General features: G+C 37.9%; 4 protein-coding genes across 5 annotated transcripts in view; 1 reads left to right on the top strand and 3 right to left on the bottom strand.

Annotated features, from left to right (window-relative positions):
• Rfk (Riboflavin kinase) lies at window positions 1-564 on the top strand. The gene has a single exon (XM_066393637.1). It carries the CDS (start codon window positions 83-85, stop codon window positions 524-526), a length of 444 nt encoding a protein of 147 aa, XP_066249734.1. The 5' UTR covers window positions 1-82; the 3' UTR covers window positions 527-564.
• Window positions 1-12,644, bottom strand: part of Prosalpha3 (proteasome alpha3 subunit) — a 46,924-nt gene extending 34,280 nt beyond the window's left edge. Inside the window, exon 1 of the mRNA XM_066393632.1 lies at window positions 12,630-12,644. The gene's annotated coding sequence lies outside the window, so the exon portion shown is untranslated. The remainder of the gene's footprint in view (window positions 1-12,629) is intronic.
• Window positions 515-1,573, bottom strand: mRpL45 (mitochondrial ribosomal protein L45). The gene has a single exon (XM_066393628.1). It carries the CDS (start codon window positions 1,521-1,523, stop codon window positions 573-575), a length of 951 nt encoding a protein of 316 aa, XP_066249725.1. The 5' UTR covers window positions 1,524-1,573; the 3' UTR covers window positions 515-572.
• loco (locomotion defects) lies at window positions 3,882-15,903 on the bottom strand. Of its 2 annotated transcripts, none has more exons than XM_066393605.1 (7): window positions 13,953-15,903; window positions 7,987-8,100; window positions 6,140-6,760; window positions 5,633-6,083; window positions 5,263-5,420; window positions 4,509-4,701; window positions 3,882-4,456 (listed from the first exon to the last, which is right to left on the bottom strand). In XM_066393605.1, the coding sequence occupies exons 1-7, from the start codon at window positions 15,762-15,764 to the stop codon at window positions 3,990-3,992; spliced, it is 3,816 nt and encodes a 1,271-aa protein (XP_066249702.1). In that variant the 5' UTR covers window positions 15,765-15,903; the 3' UTR covers window positions 3,882-3,989. The 2 variants fall into 2 exon arrangements, with proteins under 2 accessions (XP_066249702.1, XP_066249703.1); XM_066393606.1 differs by having other exon boundaries at window positions 6,143-6,760.
• Between the last annotated feature and the right edge of the window lie 438 nt (window positions 15,904-16,341).

Here is a 16,341-nt window from a genome sequence, read left to right as displayed (position 1 = left end):
GTTGGACAAACACTATCAGAAAAAAGGCAACGTCACAACAGTCATCTGTTTCTGTTGCCCTCCCTGAGGGCCTATAATAGAAATGTCCGGCCAGGTTCTTCCATATTTCGCCCGTGGGAAGGTGATCAAGGGGTTTGGAAGAGGGTCCAAGGAGCTGGGATGCCCTACTGCCAATTTCGATGAGGAGGTGGTCAATAACCTCCCTGAGGATTTAAATACAGGGGTGTACTATGGGTTTGGTCAGGTCAACGGGGGACAGGTACACAAAATGGTCATGAGTGTGGGCTGGAACCCCTTTTACCATAATAGCAAAAAATCGATGGAGGTGCATTTGTTGCACAAATTCGAGTGTGACTTCTACGGGGAGGAATTGAGGATCGTTATTCTTGGGTTTTTGAGGGCAGAGAAGAATTTTGCTTCATTGGAGGAACTAATTAAGGCTATTGAGTATGATATTATGATGGCAAAAAATGCGTTGGAGGAGCCGGAAAATGCAGTGTTCATATCAAACCCATTTTTCTCTTAATTTAATTTGATTATAATAAAATATTTTTAACAACAAAATATCTAGTTTATTTCGGCGTCACTGCAGTATCTTTTTGGGGCTCAATTAGCTGTCTGTAAGTCATTTTAGAAGGTTCCTTAGGAGGTTGCCAGTGGGGTACAATTTTTGCATGAATTCGCCACACTCCATACTGATTTGACAAGTGCTTTTCAAATACCACATATTCCAAAACATCTTTAGCTAGAATTTCACTGCCATGCATTAATCTGCCAAACCGGTCGTATATTGCCAAAGTCTGCTTTGTGTGGAAACGAACAGTTACTTGGACAAAAATATTGTCTGAAGTGACTACTTCAGTCTGTCTAGCATGCACAATCCTTGGCAACTCCACTTCCTTTAAATACTTCCAATGCAGAGTCTTGCCTTCAATATTATGGATGACCTCTGGATAAGCTCGTTCGGTGACATAATCAATGAGCTTCTCTTTATCCTGTTGAGCCATGATTTCGTGCATTTTAATATAAATTCCCAGGGCTTCATTGCAAAACGTTGGCCCATCAAAGTCTTCATCATAATGCCGGATTTTTCTAATACAGAGCATGGTTTTTCCCTTTTTTCCTAGGAATTCCAAGCTCTGCTTTGCTCCCTGAGTGGACACTGGGGATACTTTTCCATCTCCCTCTGGGGGGACATAGGGCTCGAAAACGGTGCCTGTTGAGGCAATCATGAACTGCTGCTCTTGCCAAGGCCTATGTGGCAACATGCCCTGTTCTTTCATTCGAGTACGTATTTGCTCTTCAGTCAATTCAGACATTTTCTCACGGTAATCTGGCAAATCTACTTTGAAGACTTTGAGTCTTCTGAGTTGCTTGAATTTTGGATCCCAATGCTTGGTCCTGCGATGTCTCACGATTTGAGTGTTAATAAGAGGCAGTGTTGCTGCTGAATTTAGGAGACTTAGGAGTTTTTCGTGGAGAAGACGAGTGTGGACACCTGCCAGGGCTCCGCATAAGGCCATTTCTTTTGGTTTTATTATGTAAAATATTAGAATACTTCAAAAATACTTTTTAATGAATGCGGAAATCTAACCTCAAGATTTTATTTTGTCTTCAAAAGTTTCATTTTTACTCAGAGCCATGAAGCTACAATGACAACTATGCATTATTGTAGTAAATAGCATGAACTACAATAACCTCCATAAAAGTTATATGTGCTTCTCTGTTTTTCATAGTGTTTTTTTATATATGTCTTTTTTTAATTCATTACTTAAATTTAAATTAATTTAAGAAAAAATATTTGCATCAATAACGTAATAAACGAACCAGAAATTTTGATTTTTAGGATATGAATTTGAATTGCAACAACGCCTTTTTTTCTCTAAAACAAAATATAAGCGACCAGACCTGACTTATGCAATCTGTCATTTATCCAGTTGCAACTACGCGCTGATTTGAACCGGTATTGGTCCGCGGTAGAGTCGACTTTAATTTGAAAATCTTCGCGGAAAATGCCCTCCGGAGGGTAGAACCTTGTTTTAAACTCTAGTGAAATGTTTAGTGAAACTTTATCCGCGTTTTGATACGTGCGTAAGTAGATTCCCATGCCAAAATTACAAGTTTTTCGTATGGAACTAAGATGGCCGCTGCAGGACTTCCTACAACTTTGTTTTAGTTCGACATCTTTAACAATCAACTCGTTTTACTGTAAGTTTTGACAAGTTTTTTTTTCATTTAATATATCTACGTATACTCAACCGAATTTAGCACACTTCCCTGTGTTGTAAAGTATTATTTTATCATTGTAATGGGAGAAGTAAAGAATTTTTGAAGGGTTAAATACAGAAAGATCATTTAAATTTCATATCTAGTAAGCTATGGAATTTGTTGAAGAAAAGAATGTATGTCGATTATTGTTTGTGTATATTTGGTTACCTAAATAACCTAAATCATTTGTTAATTTTTCATGTCGAAACGCTCCTTCCGGAGACATTTAGCCAATCATTATTTATTATTTTGATTATTTACCATTTGGCCATTGCATTTTTTCGTTTTCTTCTCTCTGTTATTTTATTAATTTTATCCGTTTTATAAAAAATTAGTCTTTTTTAAGACCACATTATCTTTTGTTTAAATTCAGTTTCCTATACTTACCGCAAAATGATGTTCACCGACGAGCAGAAAATATTTATAATTAAAGCCTATTTTCGTAATGGACACCAAATTAATGAAGAACGGGTTTATGAAGTTTAACTCTGTTTTCGAGAATTTCGTGAAAAATTCCCTGAAGTTGTAACAGATGAATTGAACTTCGCAAATACACTGAAGTATGTTGTAAATTTATTTCGTGAAACCGGCAGCATTCAGAGAAAGTCAGGCAGCGGAAAACCAAAAAAACGAACTCCGTACACTGTAGAAAATGTATGACAGAGAATGTATAAAAACTTGAGTACTTCCTTGAGGAGATTGTCACAGCAGATTGACTTATTTTATGGTACCTGTCACAGAATTCTCAAAAAGGACCTAAATTTGTGGATGGATAAAATTTTCAGCAATTATTGTAAATTTTTCAAACAATTAGACTTGTGCTGTTAAAAAAATAGTCTTAATGTTTAATTGAAATCTTGAAACTTAAAAGTAATTATTAGTAAAGTAAATTAATTTTAATGTCATTTTGCGGCATATGATCAAGCTAAAATCTACTTTTTATCTTCTATTTCTCTTGTGTAAAATCCCACAACTAGCTACATATGAAATTTAAATGATCACTCTGTATTTGTAACGGGAGGCCATGGAGTGTGAAGCGTAGCTATTTTATCTCAAAATGTTTCTTTGGCGCGTACTCTTGCCATATAGACGAAAATAAGAGTATAATTTCTTTAATTAATTCCCAAAAAGGCAACCCCATTATTAAGTGATTTTTCATAAAAACACGATTTAAATAACAACCGAAACTAAAATGTGTACACATTTTTAGAGTGATGCAAAAAAACATTCATATGACAATGTAGAGAGAAACTTAGTTTTCCAGTTACAGAATGTTTAAATTTTACATTTTAAACATATTTTTCTCTATTGCTAATTTCGAAAATCTAATGACCCCCTGGTCAGTTAACAGAATTTTGATGAGAGTGTTGTTTGGCCTTTATCTTTGTTAGTATTTTGCAGTGCCGCTTCACTAGGATAAATTATTAAATTTCAAACTTGCCAATAACTTACAATAATTAAAATATTTAGATGCGATTTTGAATATATGTATATGCACTCCTATATTAAACATTTGTACTGTAAAAAGATGATGCAAACCACAGTGTTGTATATACCCTTTTACCGTTCGGATTTCAGTTCCCTCTTCTAATTAACCCAAAAACAACACCAAATCATAGAAAAGTCTTTACTCAAATTAATCCAAATATTTAAATACTCTGTCAAATAATACATATAAATCTGTATATAAATAAAAAAAAAACACTACACAGTATACAAACTCACACGAAGCTGCTCGAAGGCTGTTCGAGAAACGTCTCATTCTTGATGAGTTTCTCCGCAGGTACGTCTCGGGCGGCTTTACAAAACCCGCCCTGGTGGCCCCAATTTGGGGGCTTCATCGGCACTATTTTCGGTTTGGGGGGCAATGGCGGGGGCTCTGACTTAGAACCTCCTTCTAATACTGATTTAACCTGTTTCTTCAAGTTTTCTACCGATTTATTATTGCCTTTTTCTGGGCTGAGTTTATGTGACTGCGCTGTGATTGTTTGGTTTTCGTAATTGGGGTGCGAGTCTTGCCGCAAACTCTTGGTTAAAGCCACTTTGGCTTGCAAGGAATGAGTTTCGGATTGTTTGAGGAGCCCCCGCTCCTCTTTGTCTTTCAGGAAATCGGGAAGTTCGAAGTTGATTTCGGTGCCTCGTTGGTCTTCCAAGCGGCGCTGCGCCCTGGTTAGACCTTCTACTAGTTCTACAAGGAACAATTTTATTTAAAAAAAAAGAAAAACTATAGAGACTTGTACCATCGTTCTCGCTGCAAGCAGCTACGTGCAGCTTATTAGCGCCCGCTTTCAGCTTCGCGATCAATGGTTTTTTGGGTTGGTTTTCCGGCAGAATTTCCTCTTTTCCTGGCTTCTTTTTTTTGTCTTGCATGGCAGAGTCACGTCTTAGGAATTTACCCAAAAGTCCCGAGTGTTCAGAGCCCCAGTCTTCACTCTATAATATAGTATATATGACTGAATAAAGTAGGATTTTGGAAATTTGTTCACAATATTCGTGTAATAGAAGAAACTCGTCAGTGGTTGCGGTTATTAAATTATAGTCTTACTAGATCGTTACTTTTTTTGACCAGTATTTTACGCTTTGTCTCTTAAGACTCAATTGACATATTCCATGACAACTTCTTGATTTTTTTGTGATTATGGTTTAACGCGAAACGAAAACAAAATGAATAACGAATACAAAAAAAGCAAATAAACCACATTTCAACACTAAACGTATTTTTATATACTTTTTTCAATTGTCCTATTGTTGTCACTTGAATCTGTTGGGAGATATCAGTATTAAGTAATGAATTTTATTTACGCCTCGCGTAATCCCTGAGCGTTACGAGTTGATTACGGCGTTGGGCAGGAAATTGGCCAATTTTTGTGGTAGTGATCAGTTTGCTAATTGCGAACATTGTCATTGTTAGTGACAGTAATCATACTGAGGATACTGTCATTGTTAAAGCCTAGACATGGAAACCACTATTTTACGCAAATGACATTTATTTACCTTGACAGATCCCTTATCGGACTTCACCACCTTCAGGGCTTCGCCTTCGGACTTTTCCTGTAAAATGTCCTCAAATACCCTGTTTGTAATCTCCATCTCCTCCAATTTATTCACTCTAATCGTGGGAACCACCGCTTCCATTGCACATCCCCCATCGGCTGAAATCCAAAAAAACCCTATATCTAACCATAATTCTATTAAAGAAAAGAGGAAAAATTGTGTGAAATTGAACTATGAATGAAGTTTATGCTGTCACGTTTCACGTCTATGGTAGATCATGTGTCAGCTTTCATATGATTTTGACATATATGATTATCAAACCTAGTCGACATCTGTTAGATATTATTTAAATGTCTTATGTTCCACTCACCTTTCAGCTGAATGTTCAATCGTCCGTTATCGATCGTGGTCACCGGTAATCGGACATCTACCGGATATCCCGCCCTTGTGACCATGACCTCTTCTAGGGCGAACTTGTATTTATGTAAAATAGGTCTCAAGACGTCCACTATGATCTTGGTATACTTAGATTTGACTGAAATAATTTTCTTATTGGGCAGATCAAGTTTGAAAATCACGCGCTGTTCCACTGTAACTTCACATCCAGCCAGTTTGCCCGAACTCTCCCCGCTGTCCAAAGATTTGGGGTGTTTGTTCGTATACACTTCATAAGAGGAGTAGGTCAGGCCTCGTTTTTCTAGCAGGCGATCAATTAGCTGTTGTATTGTGTCGCCCTCTTTGATTTGCACCACCGTAGTGCTGCCATTGGTGAGAAGTACTCTGCAGAGGGCAGTGCGCGTCTCCTCCTGTCTGATATTGTCCTAGGGAGGTTAATAATTGTTAGGGTGTTAGCAAGTAAGGTGGCTGAGACTCTAACCACCTGGCTGGCAGCTAAATCCAAACTAGTGAGTGATGAGTGACTGGAATGAATATCACTAGTGCTCAATAACCGCTTGCTTTCCTCCCTCTCTGGCACCGTAAGAACTCCGTCCCAACTCTTCTGAGTTTCATTGCGCTCGCGCGACTTGGACCTTGACGAAGATGTCTTCCTATGCCACGGCAACAGCGACTTTCTGCGTCGGTCCTCCGCGTTGCTTAACGACTTTTTTAGCTTCGATTGCGGCGTTGCTAGCTGCGGCACATCATTGTGCAACGCAAGCCTCACGTCAAAGGCGGGGGTGTAAACGTCCCCGCCCGAGCACCTCTTGTACAGTTCCGACTTGAGGAACCGCGGGTAACTGTCGAATTTGATGAGGTTGAAAATCTGCTTCTGGGCGATGTCGAAAATGTCTGGCCTCGCCTCGGGCAAACCTTGCTCGGCTGCCAGGACGCCATGCGCGTCCACATTGACCGCTTCTGGTGCTCCGCTGCCTACGTGCTGCTTGTAGATGCGTTGCGCTTCTATGCAGCGCTCTGTTTGCGAGGCGAGGCAGCGATACCGTTCACAAGCCGTCCAGAAATAGATATTTTCAGCGCTGAATTCTTTTTTTAGGAACTCCTAGAAAATAGGAAAAATACATATAAGGCAACGCTGTAACATATACACAGATTTTTGAAGGTCAATGAAAATAACATTTGATTAATATTGATGTAGCCCTCTTGAATAATTATAATTTCTTCACTGTTATGGGAACATTTCTGACAGCGAAATACAGTTTTAGTAGAAGTAATGTTGTTCGTGAAAATATATTGATCTGCTTAAATAACCACCCGACCCGTGTAAAATATCAATGGTCTTAATAGGATTATAGTAACGTAAAATGGCAAGGAAAACATAAGACAATACTGTAACGTATGAATGTCATAAAAATGAAAATTGATTGATATCGATGTTACTGTTAGTCCAATGTTCGTATATGTGAACATAGGGCATTGACAATATGGGCACTGCGGAACAATGTCAATATACAACAGTGTTGTCAGTATGTGTGATTTACCCTATATCAACAAATAACACACGAATTTATTATTTGAAAAAAATTAGTTTTTTTCATTTTTTTTTGTAAACTTTTGTAAAAGTAACTTAAACGGTTTATAACATCGGAAAAAGAGACTGAAATATCAATATTGATTCAAAAATGTTACTTTCAATAAATTTAAATTTTGCCAAGATTTTGTCAGCTTATTATATTATATCAGTGCTGAATTCCTCAAACTACTCATGCATATTACGTGACGCACAGGCACAGCTGAGAAATGAAAAGGTTTATATTTTTCGAACGTCACTTTTGATAATTTAGAACATTACTAAAAGGTAACATTTCGAATACAAAATAACAAAACGTAAAAGTTTGTGACGTAAACCATACATTTTTGCTTATTAATTGATCCATTGAAATTGTAACCTTACAAAAATGTCAATATTACTTGAACCGCTACATAAATAGCACATTTGACAGATTGCGACGTTGCCAATGTGTATCGTTTTCTGGGAATTAAGATATAAATTCATCAATTTGCATAAGAGTAATTGTATCAAGTCATCATTTATCATAGTCTATAGGTATTCACGAAGAAATATCAGCCTTGACAGTTGGCAGTAAAAGTTTCATGAATTATTACACCGAAGTCATTTTGATTGTTGAATGCAGAATTGTCAAATCTCTAATCAATCTTAGATTATACTTTTTCCATCAACGTATATCGAGGTCATATACCAAAAGGAACTAGGCACTAATTTACGGACCGATACGCTTTCACGCCCTCATTGTCCTCAAAACTTACCGCAAATGCATGCACGCCGACGGGATCCTCTAGCAGCTTTTCTAGGGACGCGGCCCACGAGGACGGCCCTTCGTTTGAGGTACCACCCTTGCCTCCTCCGCCATTCTGGTCGCACTGAAACACCAAATAATAGTCGGTCAGTACCAGCATTGTTGTGGCAGTAAAGGCGGCGCATCATCGACTAACTACAACAGTTGCTACCGGAGGTCGCACGCTACTTTAAACGCCAATCATGATCATTATCTGTGACGGCTATAATGGTGGTACTTATTGTTCGGGTACGACTGTAAAATGAGTTGAGAATGGTGGGCGGATGCGTAACTGATCGTAGTCCTGTTGGACATTTTTGCATCCTGAGCTTCCAGGATAGCAAAGATTTAAGCCTGTTGGATTTAAAATTGAAATGCGCCGATGAATAATGAGCAGACACATTTCCATTAGCGGTTTATTGTTGCAATTGGGGTTACTGCTTCCTAGCGATGGTTAATTGGACAAGTGGGTGAGGAATGAGATTCTAATTTAAGCCGAGATGGGGCTAATTGAGACAGCGGCGGCACAGCCATTTTTTTTAGTATTTAAGTAGGTTTGAAATAATTATAAAACATACATAATGAGCGAATTTATTCATGAGCGATTGATCAAAACGACACCTTCTCGACGGCCTACAAGACTTTACTTTTGTATTCGTTTTTATATTTGGTTACACGCACATCTACTTGAAAAACAATCTTGGTTAAAATCAACTAGTAACATTGTAAAGGCAATATCGAGTAATCAAAAAAGAAGACCGATCTACTTGTAATTTTTAGTTTAGAAGACGCTCTTGTCGTCCCTTTTAACCCTTGGGTAGTTGACTGCAGCGTTGCCGACATTACTAAAAAAAATGTCTTTTGATTAGAATTTCCCAATTAACAAATAAAATGGCGCAAATTAAATTAAGCATCCTCGATTGTTTTAGTCAACATTGCCCGGGTAAACAAGCATTAATCAGCGAGAACTGTGAGCTATCAATTCACTGCGTGACAGGAATAATTGTTTTCGCTTAATAAAGACAACAACAATCCATCAGGTAATTCCTTGGTTTTTTTAAACTTACGTAAAAAACCGCGTTTTTCTCAACTACCTCCCGAACAAGCCTCAAATAGGGTATACAATCCGAGTCTAAAGTGGCTCGTCTATTGCACAAGAACAAGAACATGCTCCATAAACCTAAAATCCACATTCACCAAACGCATAACGGCTACAATATAACTAAATAATAATTCCAACGCCACCAAGACTGCATATCGCGGAAGTGGGCGTTCGGACAACTCATCAAATTTCTACTTAAACATGCATAAATAAACATGTGCATGGGGTTTAAGTCTGGCCGATTAAATAACAAAAAGGTGGTACCTGCTCCTTGGGGACAATCTCGCTGCACAAATCGAAGGTGGATGACGGGCGTTGTTTGCGCAGTGCGAACTGCGCAGCGAAGCGGCGTCGCGACGCGCCGAGGGTGTGGAACCGTTTGAAGGGTGTGATGGGTCGTAGGGCCACCACCACGCTGGTACCTTGATGCCCATCTCTATACAGCACCACCAACATGCACCCGGTTAATTTAAGATTAAGAGAGCGGAAATGTGGAGGGATAATAATAAGGCTGCTAGGGGATACTCGTGGCAATGGAAAACAGCGCACATATAATGCTTATGAAGTCTGCGATGACATCCTTGCACAACCTGCATTTATTAATTGTCATTGCCATGTCATGTGGAGAAGTTTAAATGCTGTTTTTAAAAATGGCTATAAATCTGACAAGAAATTTGATTTTGTCGTATCTATTTATCATTATATTGTAGGCGCTTTGAAATCCTGAACAAGTTGAGTTGCCCCTCCCCACGCCCCTAGTTTCTTGACAAATTTCGGTATTTTCATTTTTTTTCTTCTATTCATCAGTTTTTTATTACCATTAATTTCATAAATTATAATAAAAAACAGATGAGTTTTATAACTGTACTAAATTCAGTGGTGTAATGTAGTTATTTTAACATGCGTTCTAATGTTTGTGAATTTTTGAAATTGAAATGAAGAAATGTAATCTTTTCTAACTGACAGAAACCGGCGGAGAGTTGGGTGTCCAAGACAAAATTAAAAATTTTCAGTTGCTTGACAAATTAATACTCTTCGAATCTAAATCAATCATACGTCAAGAAAAATATCATGCCAAATGTCACGTTAACGCCTAGCAGCCTTAAGCCAACTTTATTTAATTATTCAATACCCGAAAAAGAAAGTCAAAACAAAAGTACCTTACAGCCCCAAAGACCATAGAGGTGTAAATACTTAAGAAGAATAAAGATAAAACAGACTGTACCAAAGGGATTGCGATAGAAGAAATTGTTGTAATTTCTTCCTGACAGCGATTTGATAAGATTCTGACAGATGTCAAATATTTAACATCTGTCATACTGAATAACCTAAATAAGTCAAATTGATATTAATCATATGACAGAGAGTAAATGAACAATGTAATTTCTAGACTTCTTCTCAAATGATTGAGTGTCATCGAGAATACCTTCGGCCCAGTCTGTCTCCACTATACAAACCAAATAAACGAAATTTAATGAGCTCCTCGCTATCTATTAATAAAGTTTCGACTACTGACGGACGTCACCGTTTAATTAATTTTCTTCCGTAGTCGGGAGGCAATAAAATCGCTTGACGCAAATCGGAATACACGGGCCATTGTTTCACTGCTAATATCATTAAGTATAGGGTGGCACTAATTTTTCCGTGAAACAATGCGCCGACAATTAACTACTGAAAAACAACTCTGTTCACCTGAAGTGCACAGGAAGGGGTCCCACCATCAACATCGCGAAAAACAACGATTAGTACTTCCCGATCTCAATGGATATAAACAAATTTTTATCTGATAATTATTGAAAAACTGTGTCTCTACGAGGCAGGTTACACCATAGGAATGCGGTTGACTTTCGTGTAGATTTGTAGGGGGAAAACGGTTACGGTGCGTCAGGTGCGAAAGCAAAGGGGAAGTGGGTTGGTTCGGCTGTTACAGGTGGATTGCTTTAGTCCACTGACTTTGTACGTTACGAATTAATAATTGTTGCAAGACTACACAGAAAAAAGTATATACTTGTTATGAATATGTAAATCCACAAATACTTTCCATAGTTGACATCAAGTAAATGCATTTAAATTGAGAATATAGGACGAATCGAAAGTAATAGAACATTTATTTAAACTAAAAACGAAAGATCAACTGAAATGGCACCAATTTATTTTAAGTATTTTCTTATCTAAAATGTACTACACGAGTATTTACTCAAAATAAGAATTTGGCATTTTCAAGTCAATAAAAGAATTACTTGGTGCAAGTTAAAGCTGTATTTCAACACCATATTTACTTAATAGAAATGTAGAAGAGACTACAACGAAGAAATTGACTTTCTCAATTCAATCAACCATATCTTCTTGAAGGTATATAAAGCTAAGAATATTCTATATATTATATTAACATTGAATTCAAAAATTTACTTTTTACTATGTATCCTTGCATTGACTGACTGTCAAGCGCTAGATGTATTACAGATGCATCTGTGAAATTATCTAGCAATGTTAGTTCAAATTAACGACGTTAAATTCTTCACTTTCTAACTGATAATCTAGACCGATCTGATTAGTAATTATCGGGTTAGTTTAGGTTACTTTATGTCATTTATTTGAAGTGAATCGCTACGATATGAGAAATTTTCGAGAATTTTGAAACTAGAAGAACTTGATTATGAACTTCCAAGACATTTTTGGTTAGTCCTGATACAGAATGTTTGAAAATTGGGAAGAAATATTTTTAACTGCAACAGCATGAAAAAAACTGTCTATGCTTCTATATCAGAGGTTACCGCATATCCTCAGTTGTTGGTATATGATAGATGTGACAGCTACGTAAACAAACATACGCAAATAGTATTATAAGACAAGCCTGCGCGAATTCCCGATTTAACACCAGTTTACCTGCGCAAACAAATTAACTCCCACGCAGGTGCGTGACCCACCAGATTCACCTCCGTTAAATAAAGATAAGGTACGTCTATGTAAATAAAACGGGCTTATTATCATAAGGTACCATGCCGACTTACCGCCAACGCAGAGATAGTTTAAAATACCTACTATAAATACGCGCAATGCACCGTGACCCCAAAAGCGAATCGTTTTATACGCGTTTTTCGCGGCCACCCTATATATATGACAATAAACAATAGAAACGTGTTAACCGAATGGTTTAATGGAGCCTTGAAATGTCCGGTCTTAAAGCAAACATCTGCACAAAGGTAATTCGACTCTATTGGATAATTGAGATATTTTTTTGTTGAAAATTGGTTATTCAAATAGCCGTCGGATTGATTAAGTAAACTCAGGCAAACGTCATCATTCAAACATCAAGTAAAACAGTGACTGTGCCATTGACTTACATGCATGTTCCCATGACTTTCCCTCGTCCTGCAGTGATCTAAATCCTGGCACTTACTCACTTCTACATGGCGACATTCAACGCACTAAAGCCGCTTTTAGGTGTACGCGAACACACCCTAAATTCTAAATTAAAATGGCTTTCAACGTTACTTTCAATAACAATTAACGATAATTTAAATAAAGGAGCGCGGCGGCAACCTCGTTCGGCGCGCTCGGTCGTGTCGGCACTGGTTCTACGACGTTGCCGCGTTTACACAGGTGTTTCGCAGGTTTCTATATGTTTACGCGCCGCTAGAGATAAATAATAATGGCAGTGTCTATTTTATTCTTTAAAACAGATTTTATAGCGACAATTAAACAAAAATTCTTCAGAATCACTAATATATGGTGATTAGTTCACATAATATTTCTGTGAATTTCATGACGTGCGTGGAAAATTATCGATTATTTTGGAGCAGCATATATCAATTGATTGCAATCTGCATTTTTGCACATTGCCTTAAAATAATCTATAATTTTCTAGGTAGTTATTTCATTATATATTAATAAAAATGGCTGCATTTTGGTACTTTTTGTCAATTACCAAAAGAAGGGGTGTTATATTTAGTGTTCGCGGAGGCCTAATTTAGCCAATCACAGTATCTCTCGCTTTGATTCGTCCAGATTTGTAGTCCTGCGGTTTTGAAGCTGCTTGAAATATATACTTGTGTGCATATAAATACCACAAGAAGAAATTCGTAATAATATCATATATCTTCTTTTTTTTTTTTAATACAAACGTTAATGATTTTCTAAAGCCAAGTGATCCTTATGCCAAAACTAAAATTGCTACTGCCTTTTTCGGAAAAAGCAGTTGAAAATGAGTACCGCGTCGACGGGTCTTTTATTAAGAATAAGGAAGTTAAGAATTTTCTTGAATGGAGTGATAGATACGTCAAACCTAACAGTCAATGTTTTATTTGAAAATTCTAGTTTTTTAACATAAATTAAGTTTTGAGCATTATTTGGGTTCTCTCGAATAATATCCTTCATCCTGATCCAAATATCCCACAGCAGTAACGAATGCGTTCTTAATAATTTATCATCCTGTATGATCATAGTACAACATACTACGCATTATTCTCAACAACTTTCCTGCACATTTTCGAATTTACCATTATTTTTTAAGATCTGGCAACGTTACCTCTACTATGGCTTTCCATTGACGACGAGAAATCCGAGTGTGGGAACGTCGACTTCATTGCTGAACAAACAATTATTTATTCGATGGAAAATGCAACGTACATGACTCATTAGATAATCATTTCGGAGAAGCGCGACCATATCTGCTTTATCAGTTTATTCCAAGATTATCACCAAGAAATCAAATCAATGACTAAAACTTACCTACACCACCAAAACTATGTTAGTACCATTCCTCATTAGTTTTAAATACTAGAAAATTTAAAAATACCATTACCGGTGCATTAAATGGATGTCAAAAGACTTACCAAAGATAGGGATTCTCTGCGAATTCTTACATCAGGTTCACTTTGAGCACAAATGCTCCTTTTAGATTCTCTTTGATGCTCCACCCATCCACTGAGGTCTTGCAAACTTCCATAGCAAAATTTATCCTCAAACAACTCATTCTTGTTCAACTCTTCACAACTATAGTTTACTTTGGGCACTCCATAAACTTTGGGACTTAACTTATGGTATGGGTTATCGATGGTCTCACAACTGCCACTAGCTTTCTTCTTTGATTTGCGAGTCTCAAATGGTACTCGAAAGATGTTGATAATACCACTAGACTCTACAGTTTTTGCCTCTTCAACACCTTCTTCTTTCACTGAGGACATGTCAGCAATGGGAACGTCAATAGGGTTCTCAGCATAAATCTGTCCAGAATCAATGTCCCCATATTTAAATCTCGGCAAAGCCCTACAGACAGGTTTATTGTTGATTTCTTCATTGTTGTGTTGTTTTTGCAGCAGCCCCAAATTGTTCTTAATATTGTCATAAGCTCTGATATTGTTCAGATCAATTTTTGGTTTGTATGGAGACTTATTGTTGAGGATTTGAGAATCAATGAGGGCATTAAGAGGTAAATCCCCTCCATCAAAGCCATGAGGTCTATTGTTGGTGGTGATGCTAGGAAGGGGACGATAAGTAGGAAATTCTACCACTAAAATCCTATCGCTGATATTGCCACAATCATCTCTGTAGCCTATACCTGAATCTGAGTTGCTTGAAGCACTTGGTTGAGGGGAGTTTGCCATCATGAGATTGTTTTGTGGCTGTTGTAAAGCTTCTTCTTGTAACTTATACATCGTTTGAATTAGGTTCACTATGTACAGAGCATTTTCGGGAAATTCAAGACAGAGACCTGTGACTGCATCTTGAGTGCATGAAATTTTGAAATTTTCTGCTTTGTCTAAATGCAGTCGATGGTCTGTTATTTTTGGGTCTATTACAAATACATGGCAACTATTTGAGATGTCTTCAGTCTCACTTGACATATGATTGTCATTAGTGACAGCACTAGTGACTAACCCAAAATATCTGGAGCCTTTATCAGTGGTGGAGCCTATGTACACTACACGATTAGTAGGGTAAATGGCAATAATGTGATTAGAAGAGTTTTTTAATGTAAGACAAGTTGGTAAAACTGTCATGAGCACTATAGTGGGAGACCTTTTCTCCTGCCTCAATTTTCTTATACAGCTGCACACAGTCTGCAATCTGGAGCTAGGCAACAGCTGCTTAGGCATTTCAATTGTCCCCAAATATCCAATTAAAGCTTTATATTCAATGGGGCTTGCCTCATCCTCTCCTACCAAGGATAAATTCAAACTTTCAGCATTACTACTGCTACAGGGCTTCATAATATTATCTCGAAGCTTGGCAATATTCTTCTGATTGGGCTCCACCACAATTCCTTTATGTAGTCTTCGATAATGCCGAGGCTTATGCATGTACTTGGGCTTTCTCCCAGCAGATCTACTGCACTCCAGCTCCTCATCACTGCTGTCTGAATAGTAGTTTTCAGCGATGGTCATCTTAATGGGACCCACGCAATTTGCAATTAAACTGACTACCGAGTCATGGGCCATCTTTGAGACTGAAATTCCATTGACTGAGATGAGGAAATCACCGGCGCGGAGCCCTGCCTGGTCGGCAGGGGACTGGGTCACGATACAGGACAAAATGCAGGGCTGTTGTCCCGATATTGTGAAACCGAAGCCGCTGGAGCCCCGTAAGATTTCCACGGTTCTGAGGCCGTAATTGGGGCGCTTTTTCCGGCGACGATTGGGGTGCATTGTGGGGGTTTCGCCGCCGCGAGCACTCACATTGATATTGCGCAGGGGGTTAAGTCCGGTTAAAGGGAAAATTGGGGATTTTTTAAACACCCGTTATGTTGAAAACAAATCGTCATTAGAAAGTTTGTTTGACAAGGCTATCTGACAGATGTCGCATTCCGACATGGTAGAAAGTGACAGAAGAAGGAGGTTATACCTATTCTTTTCTAGTTTAGGGATGAGTCATCCGTAAATGTCTTGAAACAAAAAGGCATCGCACCGCTCAAAAGATATGTAAGGATTACGTGTGTCTAAGAATTTACATACTCCTAAATTTCATTGAAAAGAGTTATTCTGCAATGCACTTGTATTTTTTCATTCGTACCACCAATGGGTGTTTCTGTTGATTTCATTTTGAACACCCAAGGACTGTTAAAAAAATTATGAGGAACCGAGAACGACGCTAACGCTCATGGCGTACTGAGCATTTATATCTTACAATTAGTTAAAAAGCACTTCGTTAATATGAGGTGTCGTTCTTGAATGGAGAGGACTAAATTTTAAGGTATTTTAAAGAAATCCTCTCCTGGGTGTGGAT

Source organism: Euwallacea similis, chromosome 9 (genome assembly GCF_039881205.1).
Source record: "Euwallacea similis isolate ESF13 chromosome 9, ESF131.1, whole genome shotgun sequence".
Taxonomy (NCBI): domain Eukaryota; kingdom Metazoa; phylum Arthropoda; class Insecta; order Coleoptera; family Curculionidae; genus Euwallacea; species Euwallacea similis.
The sequence above is the reverse complement of the archived record's forward strand: the minus strand, read 5'-3'. Positions and strand labels throughout refer to the sequence as shown.

Excerpts from the sequence above, each read along its gene's own strand:
- Rfk (XM_066393637.1), top strand. The coding sequence starts at position 83 with ATGTCCGGCCAGGTTCTTCCATATTTCGCCCGTGGGAAGGTGATCAAG.
- mRpL45 (XM_066393628.1), bottom strand. The coding sequence starts at position 1,523 with ATGGCCTTATGCGGAGCCCTGGCAGGTGTCCACACTCGTCTTCTCCAC.
- loco (XM_066393605.1), bottom strand. The coding sequence starts at position 15,764 with ATGCACCCCAATCGTCGCCGGAAAAAGCGCCCCAATTACGGCCTCAGA. Across the intron at positions 8,101-13,952 it reads GCAGAGAATCCCTATCTTTG|TGCGACCAGAATGGCGGAGG; the intron begins GTAAGTCTTTTG and ends TTGGTGTTTCAG. Across the intron at positions 5,421-5,632 it reads ATTGAACATTCAGCTGAAAG|CCGATGGGGGATGTGCAATG; the intron begins GTGAGTGGAACA and ends TTTGGATTTCAG.